The 20,663-nt window shown below is 40.7% G+C and overlaps 1 protein-coding gene across 1 annotated transcript in view; it reads right to left on the bottom strand.

Moving 5' to 3' along the window:
* Window positions 1-11,892: 11,892 nt before the first annotated feature.
* Window positions 11,893-20,663, bottom strand: part of C10H12orf75 (chromosome 10 C12orf75 homolog) — a 36,965-nt gene continuing 28,194 nt past the window's right edge. Inside the window, exons 3-6 of the mRNA XM_038550809.1 lie at window positions 17,357-17,392; window positions 16,491-16,570; window positions 15,641-15,675; window positions 11,893-12,785 (exon numbers count right to left, since the gene is read on the bottom strand). Coding sequence (XP_038406737.1) covers window positions 15,671-15,675; window positions 16,491-16,570; window positions 17,357-17,392 — 121 coding nt within the window. The 3' untranslated portion in view covers window positions 11,893-12,785; window positions 15,641-15,670. The remainder of the gene's footprint in view (window positions 12,786-15,640; window positions 15,676-16,490; window positions 16,571-17,356; window positions 17,393-20,663) is intronic.

Genomic DNA, 20,663 nt, shown 5'->3' on the forward strand with positions numbered 1-20,663 from the left:
GAGGGCTCTGACTTGGCATTTGACAAGAAGCTTCTGGATGCTGTGCTCACAATAGGCTGGAGTGGGCTGAGGAAGAAACATGAGCTGTGCCAGGATTCAAGAGGCTATTGTGATAACCCAGGAGATAATCCAGGCATCCACGTATGACCAGATAGCAGTCATATGATGGAGAAAAGAAATAGAAATGCAGACACAAAGTGGCGTGAAGGTGGTGCCTTTGCCTACCAGATTTGCTGATGTAGCAGGAAGAAAATAGGTGAGAAGCATCAAGCATGAAGCTCAGCCTTTTGCAGAATTTGCCCTTTACGGAGTTGGAGAAGTCCACAATAGAAGTAAAACTGAGAGGGAAGATAATACAGATTTGGACTTGTTAAATCTGACATAAGTTTTAAGACTTCCAATGAAGATATAGACCAGGCAATTACATAGAGGATTCAAGTTTCACAACAGGTCAAGGTTGAGGACACACACTTAGGAAACCACAGCACATACACAGAAAAAAAGAATTCTTCAAAGACCGAGCTGGTGTAACACCCCTAGGTTAGGAGTGTTACAGGGAATCAGCAAAGGATACTGAGAATGAGCAGCCAGCCAGAAGGGCAGGAAGACAATTGGGAGAATGTGGTGACCTAGGAGTCAAGTGGAGAGTGTTTCAAGGAGGCTGGAAACATCAAGAGCAAGTTGAAGATCAAGAAATGACAGTGAGATTTAGCAGAAAGGAGGTCACTGATGACCATGGGAATAATAGTTTTAGTTGGAGGGAGAGGAGTGAAAATCTGGATGGAGTCGGTTCAAGAATAGGAAGAGAAATTGGCAACAGTAGGTATAGGCCAATATCCTAAGGAGCTCTGCTGTAAACGGAAGGAAAGAAAGGGGTATTAGGTCAAAAAAGAGAGGGATTGTTTTAGAGATTTTATTTATTTATTCATGAGAGACACAGAGACAGGCAGAGACACAGGCAGAGGGAGAAGCAGGCTCCCTGCGTGGACCTGATGCTGGACTCCAATCCCAGGCCCCTGGGATCATGCCTCGAGCCGAAGGCAGACGTTCAACCACTGAGCTACCCAGGCGGCCCGAGAGGGGTGTTTTTTAAGGTAGGAGAAATAAAGCACATTTTTATGATGATGGAAATAATTCCGTAAAGGGGGAAGAACTGTTTTGGGAATTGTTGGAGAATTGGAGAGACTTGTCGGAGCAAAGGCCTTAACTGGGTAAAAGAGTGAACAGGGTACAGTGCACTCCAGCAGGACTATTCGGAGTTGCCAGGGAAGGGAGAGATGAGGGGTACATGAGTTTGGGGGAGCTTGATTGTTTCTATGTTATATTTGTTTAGTGAAATAGGAAACAACGGTGTCAGCTAAGGAGGACGGGGAGGCTATGGTGGAGGTTTGAGAAGTGGGAAAATGTGAAATAGTCATCAAAGAACGGAAGTCTGAATGGACTGTGGAAATCGAGGGGGGCGCAGCACGTGGACCCCTGGACGGCTCTGTTAGCTATAGCTGGGCAGCTATATTCCACTGCGCCTGTGCAGCAGGGGCCTGGCCCGGGGTCCTCGTCAGTCAGTGATCGCAGCAGAAGGACAGAAGGACGGACGAGCAAGCTGACGAGGAGGCCAGGAGCAGGTGAGGGGGCTTCTCGACCCACTGTGACGTGACACTGCTGGCGGCCCGGGGCGCGGGGCCACCTGAAGAGGGTCCCTTTATCCGCAGCATTTGACTTTAATGAGCTTGAACTTTCCCCGCATTGATTCCTGGCCATTTGTATTCCTTCTGTGAATTGCCTTTTTGTGCCTTTGTTCATAGTTTTTCGAGGCCTTTCATCGATGAGCACTTTACAAAGCACATTAATCTTCTGTCACAGATATTGCTTAGTTGTTTTTTTCTCATTTATTTGCTTGTTAAATGTCTCCAGGCTTTTTTTTTTTTTTTAAGATTTTTATGTATTTATTCAGGAGAGACACAAAGAGAGAGAGGCAGAGACACAGGCAGAGGGAGAAGCAGGGTCCCTGCGGGGAGCCCGATGCGGGACTCGATCCCTGGGCCCCGGGGTCACGCCCTGAGCTGAAGGCGATGCCCAACCGCTGAGCCACCCAGACGTCCCAGGCTTGTTTTTTTAAACATACACGTGCTTTCATATTTTTACATAGTCAAATCCAACAATACTTTATGGATTCAGCACTGTCATTCAGATAAATCTCTTTTCCAGTCCAGGTCAGATAAATAGTCACCAATATTCTCCTTCTTTTATGGTTTTCGCACTTATATAATGTTCACAGGCACTCAAATGTATTTATGGGTTATTTGGTGACTCTTGCCGTTTCTCCACCCTATTAGTAAATTGTTTTCAGCACCATTTTAAAGAGGTAAATCTTTCTTTACATTCTAATTGATAATGACATCAGGATATGCAAGATTTATATTGATCTATATGTGTTTCTCTTCTTTTCTGTCAATCTTTCCATTTCTGTACCAGCCCTATTGTGGCTATTGTGGCTTTATTCACCCTCTAAGACCCCGGAGGGCATGTTCATGTTCCACTCATCACTTTGCCAGTTCACATGTTTTTGTGATGTAACTGCACTAAAGCTACAAGCAATTATGGAAAGACAGTAACTTGTCCATAAAGGAGACAATCTCCTTCAATCATTCCCTCTCAATATACCACCCTTGCGTACAGAATTAGGAAATCCCAAACTATGGATTTCATTCTTTAGCTCCAAATAGAATGTACATCAGTTGAAAATATACCTAAGTTGACAATTATAATAGATCTAAAGAGGGTTGTTTTTTAACAGACTATTTGCCTAAAATGAAATCAGTATCTCCAGACTCTCTTCTTTGTTCCTAATGGCTTTGTTTCTATGGGAATTTGTGCCCGTGAGAGAATGGCTATCCTAACCATTTACCACTGTGTGGCACTTCTCATACAGTACCCCATTCAGCTCTCTGCATGTAGTTTCCAGGACACCAAACCCTCCTAGACCTTTCTCTCTTTCTCTCTCTCTCTCTCTCTCTAAGTCTCTCCCCCTCTCTCTGGCTACTGCTTTTCACTCTTCTTTGTTGGTCTACACACAGAAAAACAAAACTAGACAAATGGGATTGCATCAAACTAAAAAGCTTCCACACAGCAAACAAATATTATGAAGAAAGAACCTACAGAATGGGAAAAAATGTTTCCAGACCATACATCCAGTAAGGGGTTAATATCTAAAATATATAAGGAATTCAAACAACTCAATAGCAAATAACCCAATTAAATAACCCAATTTAAAAGTTGGAAAAAAAAAAAAACCCAAATACGCATTTCTCAAAAGAAGACATACAAATGGCCAAGAGACACATGAATATATGAAAAGATGCTTGACATCATTAAAGAAATGTAAATCAAAAGCACAATGAAGTATCACCTCACACCTGTTAGAATGGCTTTTATCAGAAAGACAAGAGATAACAAGTGTTGGTGAGGATATGGAGAAAAGGGAACCTTTGTGTACTGTTGATTGGAATATAAATTAGCATAGCCATTATGGGAAAACATATGGAGATTCCTCAAAAACTTAAACATAGAACTATCAAATGATCCAGCCATCCTCCAGGTATATATCCAAAGGAAATGGGATCAGTATCTCAAAGAGATATCTGCACCCCTATGTTCATTGTGGCATTATTCACAGCAGCCAAGACATAGAAACTATCTAGTGTCCAGATGAGGGTATAAAGAAGAAAGAAGATATATAATAATATATATAGCTTATATAATATAGAATATTCCATTATATATATTATGCTGATATGTTTTTAATACTATTATATGATATGTAGTGGAATATTATTCAGCCATGAAAAAGGAAATCCTGCCACTAATACCAACATGGATGAACCTGGAAGACATTTTGCTCAGTAAAATAAGCCAGACAACTGTATGATCTCACTTATGTGTGGAATCTAAAAATAAAAGTTGGGGGACGCCTGGGTGGCTCAGTGGTTGAGCTTCTGCCTTCAGCTTAGGGCATGATCCAGGGATCCAGGATTGAATTCTGCCTCTCTGTCTGTGTCTTTCATGAATAAATAAATTAAAAATCTTTAAAAAATAAAAATAAAATAAAAGTTGAACTCATAGAAGCAGAGACTAAAAAAGAAGAAGAAGAAAAAGAAGCAGAGAGTAGAACAATGGTCTCCAGGAGCTGGAAGATTGGGGGAAACGGGGAGATGTTCATCAAAGTCAGTTGTGTAGGATGAATAAGTCTAGAGTTCTAATGTACAGCATAATGATTATAATTAATTAATAATAATTAATTAATAATATTGAATTAAATATTGGAAATATGCCAAGAGAGATTTCAGGTGATCTCATCACAACAAAAAAGTAACAATCTGAGGAGATGATGTGTTACTTAACTTGACTGTATATCAAATCGTGTTGTATACCTTAAATATATACAATTGTTATTCTAAAATATATAAATAACTTACAACACTACTGGTTTGACAGACCAAATCTTCCAAAATCTCTTCCCCAGCAGCCCTCCAGCCTCTTCTTTTTCTCTCCTATTTGTGACCCTTGCCCAGCCACACTGAATTATTTGCCCTCTTCAAATATACCAGATGCATACCTGTGCAGGGCATTTTAACTTGTCCCTCTGTTCTTCTGGATACCAACATGGGTAGTAGTTACTTCAGGTCTTTGCCTTCAAGCTTCATATTTGCAGTGAGAAATCCCCTAATCATCCTATTTAAGATTAAAGTTGCAATTCCCACCTTCCCAACTAGCTCTCTATTCCCTTTTCTCTGGGTTAGTCTTCCCCATAGAACGTATTACTCTGAACTACATATATAATATTTATTCATTTAGTGTGTCTCCTCTTTGTGAAACATAAGCCCCATGATGTCATGAACTTTTTTTCTGATTTGTTCACTGTTGTATCTCCATTGCCTAAAACAAAGAGTGGATGGTCAGAAATAATTGTTGGGACAAATAACCAAGCAATGACTGAATTCTGCTAACAGTTTTAGAAGAGAATTAGAATAGATTTTGTTCCATTCACTGGAACCAGCTAAGGTGCACAAAAACTAAATGACTTGCCAGAGGCCTTAAAATTGCCTCAAAGATACTACTGCTCTAGAGAAGACACCACACTTGTTCCTTGCCTGAGAGCCACAAATTATTTTGCTTTCACCACCAACATAAGGCCATTTCCTCATAGGGTGGGTCTAGGGAATCCAATTCTAAGAAGAATGGAAAAGAATATACAATCATATACAAATATACAAGAATATGCCTGTCTTCTAACAGTCTGTATTACTTTCATATTAAATATTCAAATAAGCAAAAAATGTAATCAAGTGCTCAATTATCTAAGTGTCAAAATCTCCACTGGACAAAGAAATTTGTCTTCATTTAATGGAATGGTTTTGTGGAAGAAGAAATGGGAGAAATACATGTAACAATAGGATGACCTCAACATTATCAAAACCTAATGACTAAGCACCTGGTGCTGGGAGGGGCATGGCCCTGCCTTAAAGCAATTCTTCTGATATTCTTCATGGAATCTTTCATTTGAAACATATGCCTAGGTTTCTTCATTTTCCTTGACTCTCTGTATTGGTTTCTATACATTAAATAAGCAGCCACCTCTCCCATCTTGAAGACGTGGTCTTGTGTAGGAGATGAACCTTATCAAACTCAGTTGCCTCTAAAACTCTTCCATAAATTGCACTGTTTTTGAAAACTCCAGGTATTTTGTATGATAGATTAAATGAGAAAGCCCCACCGTCACTATATAGAACTAATAGAATTACTCATGTCTCCCACAGAGACACCCACAAACCAGGATCTAGAATAGCCAGCAAGAGCAAATCTTCCAATGACTCCCAGACAATAAATAAATGGAAGGACTCAGCACATAAGCTCCATGACTACTTCCCTCCCCAATGGTTTCCCCCCTTCAGAAGTTCCAGCAAGGCTCTTGAAGCACCTCACAAGCTCACCTTGTCACCCATCCCGCCCAATTAGCACCAGCTCCCACCTAGCCAGGATGAACTCCTAGAAGTTCCCAGGACACACCAAGGGTCTTCAGGGCCTTCTTTGCACCTGGGGTTCTCTGCCTGAAGTCTTTCTTCTCCCACTTCTGGCTGGCCAACTCACACTCTCCCATGCAGTTCTGCAGATGTCCTCTGGGGAGTCTTCCCAACCCACCGGTCTGACTTAGCTACTCCTGTGCTGTGATCTCCCAAAGTAATCCATGCCAATACTGGCCATGCTCTGTATACACATGGCAGGTTACCCGGTATATCCCCACTATTCTAAAGAGTCTAGAATGCAGGGACTGAGGCTTTCAGCCACACCCTAACTAGTACCCACCTGGGCCCAGGAAGACTTGACTGGTGATGGTTGATAAGCAACTGAAGATCAGAACTGGGTATTAGAACGCAATCTATGGAAAAACACAGCACTTCGTACTGCTTGAATTTATCACATGTATCCAATAAAAATAACCAAATAAGCAAATATCTTTTCCAGGAATAAGTCTCTTACATAATTTTTCACTCCTGAAACTCCTCACAACGCTGGACATGGATACAATATGGCTACACAAAGCTCCCATTTGCAAAACTGAACCTGTTTTCTCTTCCTTTTCAAATTTTTACCAAACCAAACACCCAGATACAGCTTTCCCACTGTGCTTAGCCTCATTCTGCCTCTGTCCGCAAAGCCTACTCCAGATCACTTTTGAGAACTCAGTTTATCAAACCAGCCATTCTTCTGTGACACCTCTGAAGTTGGTTGTACTTGGCTTCTACATTCCAGGCTGTTTCTTCCAAAGCTAAATCTAAGCAGTCTTTCATAACTAAGACTAGGAATAAATGTCTCCTAGCTTAGAAAGTTGCTGAAGAAGACCTTTTCTAATGTGTTAATCAGAAATTCTTTGAAACTCATCTTCCTGGTATATATGTTCTTTAATCATAATCTTGTGAAAAACAAGGATATATTGTTTGAAAAAAATGTTACCTCTTAAATTTCAGGCATTAAGCCTTCACCAATCTCTCACTTTTCTTTTGAAAGATCTTAATGTTAATAGTTCTCCTGCTTTAAGTCTTTCACTCAAGATTCTTGAAGTACTTAATAAAGAATATAATCACTAGCCTTAAGACAGAGGTAAGTGGGTGGCAAGCATAATTAACATGTAAGAATCACAAGGTTCTAAATTTATATAATGTCTAGTTGAAGGAAAATGTTAAGACTTGTCATAATATGGAAAACACTATTCATTTATAATAAAATTTGATTAAGTTTTAGGAACATTTTTTTTAAAGATTTTATTTATTTATTCATGATAGATATATATATAGAGAGAGAGGCAGAGACACAGGCAGAGGGAGAAGCAGACTCCACACTGGGAGCCTGACACGGGACTCGATCCTGGGACTCCAGGATCACGCCCTGGGTCAAAGGCAGGCACCAAACTGATGAGCCACCCAGGGAACCCCTAGGAATATGTTTTAACTTTTGAATTGGATTTTTATTTTATAGGCCAGCTTGCTATTAAAAATCAATCTAGAGGCATCTGGGTGGCTCAGTGGTTAAGCGTCTGCCTTTGGCTCAGGTCATGATCCCAGGGTCCTGGGATCAAGTTCTGCATGGGGCTCCCTGCAGGAAACCTGCTTCTCCCTCTGCCTGTGTCTCTGCCTCTCTCTCTCTCTGTGTCTCTCATGAATCAAAAAAAAAAAAAAAAAAGAGGTCAATCTAAGGCAGGGGGTTGGGGATAAGTTGGGCTATATCAAGAACCAACCTGAACAAACGACCCATGGTCAAAGCTCAAAGAGTTTGAGCAATGAAATACTGACAGTATTGGATTACAACCGAAAGAACAAAACAAATGTCCATGAGTCGATACTGATATAAATAAGCAATTGAATAAATAGGTAAATAGGGGAGAAGGGGAAAATACTCCTTAGAGAAGAATTCCAAGTAATACATGTGAAGAAGAAACAAAATCACCACTGGAATACCATAGTAATGGTTGCTGCAGGCAACATCTGAGGACAAATGCTACAATTACTGGGCAAATCTTTACAGAGAAACTGGACATTGTCGGAATCAAGTATCTCCCTCAAAATACTGATTACGGTAAGTGCTTTTAACAAATGTCTACAAATTCCTTGATGCTCCTTCCTCCAGGAGGTGGAGCTTTATTCTCCTTTGAGTATGTTATGAACCTAGTGACTCACTTATAAGAGGCAGGTTTGGAAAAGAAAAACTAGAAACCTTATAGTGGAAAAACCTGACAGATGCCCCCTCACCAACCGGTGATCATGGTTAATATCACCAGCAACAAGTCATGGTAAAGTTGTGAGATAGGATATGTGATGAAGAGGCACATTGCCTCTGTGGTATTCTTCCCCCCAAATCCATAACCTCAGTCTAATCACAAGAAAATATCAGATCTGTTAAAATTAAGGGAAATACTACAAAATATCTATCAGTAGGCTTCAGAAGTGTCAAGGTCATGAAAGACAAGGGAAGACAGAAAAACCATCAGGACAAGAAGATAGGAGATACGATGAACAAATATGATGGGATTTGATGAAATCCCAGATTGGGTCCTAGAACAGAAAAAGGACATTTACGGAAAGTCTAATGGAATGTGATGAAAGGCTGTAGTTTAGTTTATGCTAATGTTTAATTTCTTCATTTCGACAAGTTGATGCAAGATGTTAACATTAGGGGAAGCTGGGTGAAGGACATTTAGGAATTGTCTGTGCTGACTTACGCTCTTCCAGAAATCTCAAATGATTTCAAAATTTAAAATTCTCAAAAAGTTATTGTTATCCTTACTGTGCAAAACTGCTGCTGACCCACCTAAATGACATTATGGGACAGGAGTATGTGTATTATGATCATGTCTTACTGATTCTTACTTCTATATATATATTTTTTTCATGCTAAAGTTCCATGGGCTTTTATAAAATTCTAGGTTCGTGAGAGTTGAGACCAGGGTGGTAGGTAGCGTAGATGGCAAAGTGAGGACACATATTGGTATCCAGGGACAGAAACCAACATAAGCCACAGTGAAAGTTGGGGGGTAATTTATCACAGGGCCATGAATTTATTTCACAGAAGCCAAGTCACACTCCCTGTGCAGCTTGGCACCAGGACTGTTCAGTCATTAGGAACTCTGGTCGTTCTCCCTCTCCTGGCCTCTCGCACGTGCTTCCTTCCACCCAGCAGCTGGTCCTAATGTGCAAGTGTCAACATGATTGGTGGATGTTGGCCATCCTTGCATCTCTGAGAGAAATCAACCTTGATCATGGTGTATGATCCTTTGAAGGGATTTGGTTTGCTAGGATTTTGTTGGGGACTCTTTGCATCTATATGCATCAGGGTATTGGCCTGGCCAGTAACCTCCTTCTTTGTGGGGTCCTTGTGTGAGAAGGATAGGTATTTCACCTTCATCGAATGTGTGGTCAAATTTACCAGTGAAGCCATCTGGTCCTGGACTTGTTTGTTGGGAGGTTTTTGACTACTAATTCGATCTCCTGGCTAGCAGCTGGTTTATTCAGATTTTCTATTTCCTCAAGATTCAGTCTGGGAAGATAGTAGGTTTCTAGGAATTTATCCATATCTTCCAGAGCCAGTTTGTTTGGCATATGCTTGTAATGGTCTGTTAGGATATTTTGTATTTTCATAGTATAAGTCGTAACTTCTCTTTAATTTTTTATTTACTTGAGTCCTGTCATTTTTTTTTTTTTAATTTTTATTTATTTATGGTAGTCACAGAGAGAGAGAGAGGCGCAGAGACACAGGCAGAGGGAGAAGCAGGCTCCATGCACCGGGAGCCCGACGTGGGACTCGATCCCGGGTCTCCAGGATCACGCCCTGGGCCAAAGGCAGGCGCCAAACCGCTGCGCCACCCAGGGATCCCTGAGTCCTGTCTTTTTTAACTGGTGAGCCTGCCTAAAGGTTCATCAGTTTTGCTTATCTTTTCAAGGAACCAACTCTTCATTTCATTGATCTTTTCTGTTATTCTTTTAGTCTCCATTTCACTTATTTCCACTCTGATTTTTATTCTTTCCTTCCTTCTAAATTTAGGCTGCATTTTTTTTTAAGATTTTTATTTGAGAGAAAGCATGCAAGCACATTGGGGGGGGGAGGGGAGGGGGGGTAAGCAGACTCCCAGAAAAGCAGGGAGCCCAATGCAGGGCTCTAATCCCAGGACCCTGGGATCATGACCTGAGCCAAAAGCAACTGTTTAATTGACTGAGCCACCCAGATGCCCTTGTTCTTTTTTCTAGTTTTTTAGGGATAGAGTAAGACAGATTCACAGGCAGCAACTTTCAAGGTATGTGAATACGCGCGGTCTTGTGGGTCTGCAATCCTAAACCCCGCTGACTTCCAGACCAAGAAATCTAGAGGTGTCCCCAGGGTGGCAATTGCAAAACTCGTGGCTTTAGATGTATATAAGCTCCTTTCTGGGAGGCATGATGCTGTTCATGGCCACAAGAGAGCACAATATGGTTATCTCCTTGCCCATCTTCCCTGGGGGTGCCTAGGAATACATGACAAGCCTGAAGCCTGCCCCTCAGGCTGAGGCTCTAGGATAAGAAATATGCCTTTTTCACATAAACCCTGCAGGGTACATTTCATCTGCTGTCTGTGCATTGCCCTGGAGAAGGTCACCTGTCAAGGACAAGAAAGGCAATCCTACCTGGCCCCAGAGCCAAGTGCTCAAGGGGTGTCCCCTGTGTGAGCTGCACATGGCTGATGGCTGGCAGGGTGGGCCCTGGGAGAATGTACTCACCTGGGCAGGTCGGCCCTGGCTGTGGTGCAAGGGGCCGGGACACTCCCACCAGAGCTAGCAGGCGGGGTTGGGGGGTTGGGGGAACAGAGATGGCAACTACCAGCACTGGTCCCACCAAGGCAGACGGAAAATGCAAAACACGGTGTCTGGCCAGCACTCTGTCCCCAGAGAGCCCCAGCCAGCTCCTGTCTCTCCAGGAGATGCTACAAGATTAACAAAGGAGTCTCCTAAGCATCTGGTCCAGGCATCTTTCAAACTTACTTTTGTGCTGGGTCCCAGGATGAGCCGGACTGTAAGTGAGCCCTTCGAGAGTGGCTTTTTCATTCCTTAAAGCCCTATGGCTCCCCTGGCAATAAGCCCTGTTTTAAGGCTGGGTGCTTTGGGGGCTCATGTCTCTGATGTGTTCCCAAGGGCCAGGGTGCCTGATGTGGAGCACAAACCCCTGGTTCCTCAGAGACAGGCTGTATATTAATGAGATTCTCCCAACTGTTGGTCTCTGTGCCTAGGGTGGGCTTCCTGGCAAGGCCATGTCTCTGCCCCTCCTATCCATCCCCATGCGGCCCTTTTATCCTTTGTTGTGGAGACACTGTTCATCTAGCTAGCTTGAGGCCCTTTTCAGAGGGAATTGCTTCATATGTGGCTGTAGATGTGTTGTGTCTGTAGGAGATGAGGTTAGTACACTTCTATGTTGCTATCTTAAACCTCCTCCCAATAAATTGTCTTAATAAAATATTGACAACAGCTATTAGGACCAAGTAGATCTCCTAGGTTTGCTTTACTTTTTTCCTCAGAGCTGGGTCCCAGGGCTCGTCACAGCCCAGGTACAGCCAGCAAGGGCCCGGATCATGATCCAAGGCTCAGCTCTCGCCACCTGCTCAGAAAAGCACCTTCAATATTTTATCAGCTTGATATCCCTCTGATCACCTTATGGACCAGATTTATAAGATAATGTTTTCCTTCTAATGAAAACTTTTGGTGTTTCATGGTAATCTTTATACATTAGCTTTATTTAGTGATAGAGTACCTATAATATCACAATACCACGTGTGACTTCTTTGAAAGTGATCTTTTAAAAAACAATTAAGAAACCCAAGTAAAGAGGGATAAAAATTTTTTAATTGTTGAAATATATTGGTAAATTGAGTAATCTACATTGTAGTACTAAGTGGCTACACATGGTCATCCTCAAATTAAGAACTTTCCTAATACCCCACTAACCATCAATCACAAGTCCTTGAAAATACTATAGGATTAACTTGATGAGATGCTATGATCACACAAAGGAGAATGGGAGAATCAATGACTGCAAAGGATTCACGGTGACATCAGCCTTTGACTAAAGAAAATAGAAAATCAATCAAAACATGCATAAGGCATGCGAATTTTGGTGGCTTATTTTTCAACATTGCAATGTCATACATTGTTCCTAACAGAAGAAATCCTCTGACACTTACACAAAGCTGAAAACCAAAACATAAAAAACAGTCAAGAGAGAACCGTTAAGAATCAATTTAACCATTTTACAGCTAAAAATTAATGTGACATAAAAATAGTGAAAGGTAACCCACAAATATATTACGTTAGGGATTCATTTATAGTGCCTTCTTATCTGAAGTTATAAATAGAATAAGGATTTTGTTATATAAAAACTATCAAAAAAGTATCAGTGAAAAGACATGATCTTCATGAGCTGTACTGAATGGCCAGGGAACAAGTCCTGCCAGACACAGCAGGCTAGCTCCAGATAGCAGTTTGTCACCTTGTCTTTCACAGAAGGACCCCAGAAAGTTCCATATACCCGTGTATTGTTGACCTGATTCCTTTCTAGTACAACATTCAACATGTACCCATGGTTTCAATTACAGACTTAAGAATTTGGGTGGAGAGGGGAGGCGGAGCAGGAGACTATTTAGAATTTCCTTGGAAATTTCTGTACACATTATGATGTCCCATGGAATGCAATTCCTTCCAAATCTCAATGAGCAAGCTGTGAAGACAACAAACAGCAAAAGGGGAGAGTCAGCAAGCTTAACATAGTACAACTTAGAAAAAAATAAATCAGCTTTAAGCCTACAAATTATTTACTGATTTTTTTTAACATTCAGTGCTTTATTTTATTTAAATTCATTTTGTCAGCATATAGTATATCACCCAGCAATCATCTCATCATGTTCCCTCCTTCATGCCCGTCACCCAGTTACCCTAACCCCCCACCCACTTCTCCTTCTGCAACCCTTTGTTTCCCAGAGTCAGGAGTCTCTCATGGTTTGTCTCCCTCATTAATTTCCCCACTCAGTTTCCCTCCTTCCCTTATAATCCCTTTCACTATTTCTTATATTCCACATATGAGTGAAACCAAATGATAACTGTCTCTCTGAACGACATCTCACTCAGCATAATACCCTCCAGTTCCATCCACGTCGAAGCAAATGGTGGTGGGTATTCGTCCTTTCTGATGGCTGAGTCATATTCCACTGTATATATAGACCACATCTTCTTTATCTATTCATCTGTTGAAGGACATTGAGGCTCCTTCCACAGTCTGGCTATTGTGGACATTGCTGCTATGAACATTGGGGAACAGGTGGACTTTGCTGCTATGAACATTGGAGAACAGGTGCCCCATTTCACTACATTTCATTTCACTTCATTTCACTACATCTGTATCTTTGGGATAAATACCCAGTAGTGCAATTGCTGAGTCATAGGGTAGCTCTGTTTTTAACTCCTTGAGGAACCTCCACACTGTTTTCCAGAGTGCTATACCAGCTTGGATTCCCACCCACAGTGCACAAGGGTTCCCCCTTCTCCACATCCTCTCCATCACTTGTTGTCTCCTGTCTTGTTCATTTAGCCATTCTCACTGGTGTAAATTGGTATCTCATTGTGGTTTTGGTTTGTATTTCCCTGATGGCAAGTTATGTGAATCATTTTTTCATGTGCTTGTTGGCCATATTTACTGATTTTCTTTTCAGTAAAACATGCTCAAGTTTCATTCAATACTTAAGACTTAATGTGTGGTTAGTACAATGCTAAGCACTGGTGACAGTTACATAAAGAGAAAAGAGCAGTGAGCAAAGAGACTTATAAACTTAGAATTAAAATATGACATGATAGGGACACTTGGGTGTGGCTCAGTTGGTTGAGCATCTGCCTTCAGCTCAGGTCATAATCCCAGGATCCTGGAATGGAGCCTCACATCTGGGTCCCTGCTCAGTGGGGAGTCTGCTTCTCCCTCTCCTTCCCCGTTTGTTTTCTCTCTTTCTCTCTTTCTCTCTCTCTCTCTCTCTCAAATACATAAAATTTTTAAAAAATAAAATAAAATATGACATGATAATGCCCAGACCAAGCTGTACATCAACATCACCCAAATTAAGCATACAGACTGCTCAGCCATAATCCCATCCCCTCCCTACATGGTGGGACCCTGCTGGGAGAGGTGTAACCATCCACACTCGCTCCAGCTATCCGGGGGGAATTTGTTCCAGCCAGTCTCTCCAACGGGCATCTGAGAGCACCACTGTGAGTCCTCTGTGCTGCGAGTGCTTCACACATCTAAGTGGGCATAATTCTCACCCAAGAGTCATAGGCAGAAGAAACTATGCTTTTGTATCATGATAGTAGTATTGTAAGAGATTCTGAAATCATTTCCCGATTTGTTTCAAAAAGTAACCAAAATAATTTTGAACTCTGGTCATGGAGGGAGTTCAATGGAATTACTTCAAGAGATTTTACATGTTAGGTCAAAAAATATTTCCATAAAATATCCTCCTCTACAAAGGACAGTCTTCTCCTCAGGGTTTCTCAATAACTTATGCCCAGAAAGCCATGAGTTCAGACATGTCACAGGTGAGTACCACAGTGGATGCTTAGCAACTATGGAAAAGAACAGCCTTTCAAATTAGAACACTTTTCAGGTGATTCAAAGGGAGAGAGATGGCAATAAAATAATATATGTTTATATAGTCGTGAGCGGTGAAGATATATTTTAGCTAGGAGTCTAAAGTGGTGGGCTGGTTTACCAGCAAGACTGCTAAATTGTTATCAGGGAATTTAAGATCCATACATAAAGGTGAACAACCATCTTGTCCAACCACCCCATGAGAAAATCAAATTTGAGAAAGCCTAGAAGAAGGTTAGGGATTCCTGTGAGGTGCCGTGTTAGTAACAGAACTACCACACCTCCCCGATACCTATTTACCTGACACCTCTTTCTACTCTATTCCCATGCTTTTTGAAATATGACCTATTTTCAGGAGAATAACATATGCTCACTTTCATCTAGATTATCTTTTCTATTTAATGCAAATAACAAAAGTACTTCTGCAGTGGAGAACTAGCCGGGAATCCAGAGGGTTAGAGCTCTTAAAAATAATAGAAATAGAAAATCTCCAGCAAATTCCCAAAGAGAAACTCAGTACTCTATATTGTGGTCATGGGCACTAGGGACTATAGCTCCATAATGCTTTCACCTTGAAAAGAAAATCTTCTCAGAAGTGGCTACCCAAGATTGTCATATTTCTTGTTATATTTCTTTCTTACCCAGTTTCTGTGTCTCTCTCCCACAGTGGGAAAGCTTATTTGTCTCTTATTCTGTGACCCCTCCCCATCCCAAACACCAACTCCAGTAACTGGCCCTGAGCCATAAGTTGGTTCAGTTTCAAGTCAGTTTTGCTTTGGGTCTGGATCCAAAGGCTGGATTCTCCTTACAAAACAGAATCTTGAAGTTTGAGATTTCTGAGAAACACCTAGCAACAATATCTACAGTTCATTCATCATTGAGACTAAATACATACAATTATTTTTAAAAAATACAAATAGTAAAAATAGAAAAAAAAATACCTCTTGATTATTGAGTCATGATATTTTCTTCTAATCTTAAAGAGAAAATTTTAAAAAGTTAATTGTTCGGATTATAAAGAACATATTCTAGTTTCCTATAAAATGACAAATAGTAGTGACATATATGTATTTGCTAGTCCAAATCATAATGCAGAGAAACAGCAATGAGGAACAAATAACTATAGTATGTTACAAATAAGGTAATGCACCCTGTGCGCCAATCAAACATATTAACAGTCCTTTAAAACTATGCATCGGATAACTGTATAGTGGTTGGTAAACCAGCATTCTTTACCATGAGCTACACACTTGAGCAAGAAACTAGCTATGAGGCTGCTGTCATTCATGCCTGTTATCAGAAAGACATTAGCCCCACAATTACTACTTGTTGAAGTAGAAAAGGGGGCCTCATTTCATTTAATTATACAATACACAGTTGTTTTTCCTCTAATCATCAGACTGCTATCATACATCACAGGAATATATTATAAGAATTTACCTTTATGTTCTACAAAAACTCCATAAACTTACTGAAACACTTGCTTTCACTGTCATACCGACTGTCACTGAAATTAACAGTAAGTTTAAATTATCCATGGAAAAAAACTTTATAAATCCATGGAACATAACCACAAATAGAAGCTAAATTTTGCTCTGGAACTACTCTCATCATGTAGGTGGCAATTTCAACAAATGACTACAATGAACAGATAATGGTTTTTCTACATGGCTAACTGCAACTGAATAATATGTAGGTTGAGTCAGGCAAGCTGAAATATAAATTTCATATTTTTTTCACAAAACAAAATGATAAATACTTAGGGAAAGTAAATATCACAACTTTACTTACTTTTGCGTACAGTCTTTGTTTGATTAGATATCATATTGACAGCTTCAGATGGCAGACCTACATATACCCCTCCGTAGTTTCTTAATGAAAAGAAGCAGATATAGAAAATTCAGACCAATCTCAATGATACTCTATATTTGCCAAGAGTGATAGAAGCATGGAATACAGCCAACAATTATAGAACTATTTAAACAACTCATGACTTCTCAAAAGTAGGGTCTGAAATATTATTGCACTTAAAAATAAAATTTTTTCTATGTTAAAAAGAAGCTCTATATGAAAAAAGAAAGCTATGTTGAGTTAGTAGAAGTTTTAGATATTTAACTTGGGATGAGGAAGAAGAAAAGAAATTGGTATTTTTATAACTGAGTACAGTAATAAATATCCATAGAATAACATGTTAATCAGTCAACATACATCAAGAATTCAGAGTGGTGAACAGAGTAGTAGGTGCTATGCAACATTTCCCTAGAGGTAGATACAAACATAAAAGGAGGGGAGAAAGAGCCAACAAGTCATGAGATTAGAGTGCAGTCAACCAGAGGAGAGGGAGAATGAAGGAAGGAAATCCATTAGGGAGAATAGCACATCCAAGAACCATAGGACAGAAAACAGTGCAGGCCATGTGCACAGGACAAAACCCAAGCTTGCTTGAAAGCAAAGATTATGAATCCTGAGCAAGTTCTTTTTCAGATCACATGCTCCTACCTGTATTCCATGCACCAGAAGTTTTCTGGGTGTAATCTGTGTTATTGGTGATGTACCACACGGTGTTAAATTACATCTGTGCATTCAATTAATCCGTGGAAGGTGGCCAAAATTATTCAAATTAAAGCCAGCTTTAATTTAACTTAGGTCAAACATACCTCCTCTTGTCATCTTCCGTTATCGATTCTTCTGTTCTAAAAGGTCAAAAATATTTGCTATGAGCCAGTTGGTCACATAGTCAGACACTGCATTATTGGTTATGAGTAAAAGAGGGCTACTGACTTAAAGTCAATTCTATTTATTTCAAGTTCTTCTATCAAGTAATTCTGTAACACACCATTGTTTCCACCTCATTCATGTATTTAAAAATTAGTCATTTTCTACTCAACAAAATGTGCAAATCCAGCAAATGCTAAGAAGCCCAACTGCTAAACAAAAGGACATAAGGAGGGCAACCGAGATTGCAAAAACCACATTAACGTTGCATCAGGAAGCCTGGGTTCTTGTCCTCCGTGTGCCACCAACACAGACAGGCTGTGGGCAAGCTGCCTGCCTGCATCTCATCTGTAAAATGAGGCTGTCAACCAGATGGTTCCAAGATCCCCTCGAGTCTTAGGGGACTATGATTCTGTGACACTCATACCACTCAGTGGCACCACTCTAGGTATGAAAGATTTCTTTAGTGCAAAAGAGTTAATGTCAATTTGACTTCCTTCTATCTAAAAAAAAAAGGCCATTTTATACATGATCTGCACAGAAAAGGTGCAAATGTTTACAAGGAAATTTTTAGAGGGAATCACTATTTTAAAATGCACAGCCTCTTTCCTTGCATGAGAGGAATCCATATTCTACTGATATTCCTTGGCATGTTTCTAAAAGGATTGGGAAGCTTTCCTTCAAGCACTAGTTAACATACATAAGTTACTTTTCTTAAGGAAAAAAACCCCAAGATTCAAATGTATCTGGCTGAACTCAGCATATAATTCTAAAGGGCTTCAGCCAAGAAGAAAGAATAAAAACATCTAAACAGCTTTACTGAATCTTCTAATTTTAGGGACTGTCTAATCATGGTTTCACCCATTTAAAAGCCGTGAATGTTTCAAATGTATATGTATAGGAGATTTTGCTTCATTGCATCTGCCAGTAAATCTCAAGCCTATGAAGAAGGGAGGTGTAGAACTGGGAATCATCCATCGAACACTGGCCATGCCCACAGCTAATACTCTGATAGAGTGCAAAATCCACCTTGAGATCTAATTTATCCAAATTGAGCTCACAACCTAAATTCACCAGATAACTGTCAACTTCATTCATCTCCTGCTAAAGTTGGATCGTTTTTTAATTCAAAGGTGTCAAAGCCATATTGTATTAGAAATGGAGTTATGCTTATTGAAGTAGTATAACAAAGTGTTATTCACTACTTTTAATTAAAATTGATTTGTAACCTGTTGGTGTAGACAACAGGAAAATGATGATGACTAACTTGCTGGAGTATATTAGGACTGTCTACCTCGGACCAAAATGACTAATGCTATCATGACTGTTGTTACTGAGGCTAGGTGGCACTGGTAGGTTTGGACATATACAATGTCTCTTTTCTAGCACAGCTATTCTTTTCAGAGCCAACTCTGTTTAATTCTTTCTCCCCTTGCCTAATTCTGCTTAAGGATATACTAAAGGTTTTCAAATATATTTTAACTCCCCCAAGTGTAAGAAAACACTAAATGATCTTTAATCTACTATCTCTTACAAAGTATTCAATACCCTGAAGCCACTCTGTGTTCTCCACTATAAAATTAATCAACAACTTTGTACATCTGACTTGCAGGAAATGATAATGTAGCTGCCATATGTATTGGATAATAAATTAAGCTTCAGACATGACTAAATCATTAAAAATACCACTTATAAAGACTCATTGGATGTCTACTCTTTTAAGCCTTCAAGTAAGTTACAATGTCTGCCTTTGCATATACGCTCTCACCTATGAGCTGCTGCTTCATCCATTCCTTCCACAAACGATTATTCTACAATACAAGGACCACACAGGTAAAAATGGCAGCATCATTGAGTCTCTCCTGCGTGTCAGATATAGGGCAGGGCACTTTATAGGCATTAGTGTGATTTTCCTCACAACAGCTCTGAGAGTTTAGACCTGGGAAAATAGGTCCACAGAATCATGTCATTAATAAATATGCAAGACCAATAAGTAAGACAGACATTTAGACTCCATCTGACACCCCTGGGGGGCTCAGTCAGTGAAGCATCTGCCTCGGGATCAGGTCATGGCCCCAGGGTCCTGGGATGGAGTCCTGCATCGGGCTCCCTGCTCAGGGGGGAGCCTGCTTCTCCCTCTGTCTGTCGCTCCCCCTGCTTGTGTTCTCTCACACGTGCTCTCTTGACAAATAAATAAATAAAATCTTTAAACCCCATCTGATACCAAAACCCATGCTCTATATTATAATTCATCCCTTGCTTCTCAAATAGGAAGATGGAAAAGTAAAAACACCGCCAGTGAGAAACCAACAAGGTGGCCACCCTGGACCCGGGGACCACCTCTGCACCAGTCCCAACAAACGCTTTGAGCATCAGCACACTCTCACAGCCTCCCGTGGACTGTACAGCACATGCTGTACATGTAACAGCATGGTTTCCTTCATTCCTCAGCACAATCCTGCACAGTGGGGATTACCCACATTTTTTTTAAGATTTTATTTATTTATCCATGAGAGACATAGAGAGAGAGAGAGAGAGAGAGGCAGAGACACAGGCAGAGGGAGAAGCAGGCTCCATGCCGGGAGCCCGATGAGGGACTCGATCCCAGGTCTCCAGGATCACACCCTGGGCTGAAAGCAGCGCTAAACCGCTGGGCCATGAGGGCTGCCCAATTACCCACATTTTAAAGGTGAAAAGCGGAGGCTCTGAGAGGTTGAGGAGCAGGACGGAGGTTACACAGCTAGGTAACCACGGTTTGTGTGATTCCTAACTCCCACTTCATAAACTGTGAGCCCATACTCAGGTGTATCAGAGAAACATCTCCATCTCCCAAGCAGAGTCTCCAATTTTTATCATCTCACTGAAGGAAAGAGGGAAGCAAGAGAATAATAGCCTGAGTCAATATTTTATTAGCATTAGAAGAAACTTCTAACTACTCCAAAACAACTGATCTTTGTAGAACTTGTAGAACCCATTTGTATCCAAGTACAAAATTGGCTCTGACGGACAGTTATGTTAGGATCTATTCATCTGGACAATATAGTCCAGACTGAGGTTAAATCAGAAAATAGTGGTTGGTCTAAAAGCAATCTCCTTGTGAACAGACACGTCCAAGCCGGTGTGTTCAGCTGCCTGGGGACCAAATGCTGCCATGCCCATGTCCAAGAGGATAGCATCCTACCAGCTGGGGTAATATGGTCCTGCCCCAACTACATCAGAAGAAGGAATGACTCACCAGGCAGCAGTAAA

This window comes from Canis lupus, chromosome 10 (assembly GCF_011100685.1).
Source record: "Canis lupus familiaris isolate Mischka breed German Shepherd chromosome 10, alternate assembly UU_Cfam_GSD_1.0, whole genome shotgun sequence".
Lineage (NCBI taxonomy): Eukaryota > Metazoa > Chordata > Mammalia > Carnivora > Canidae > Canis > Canis lupus.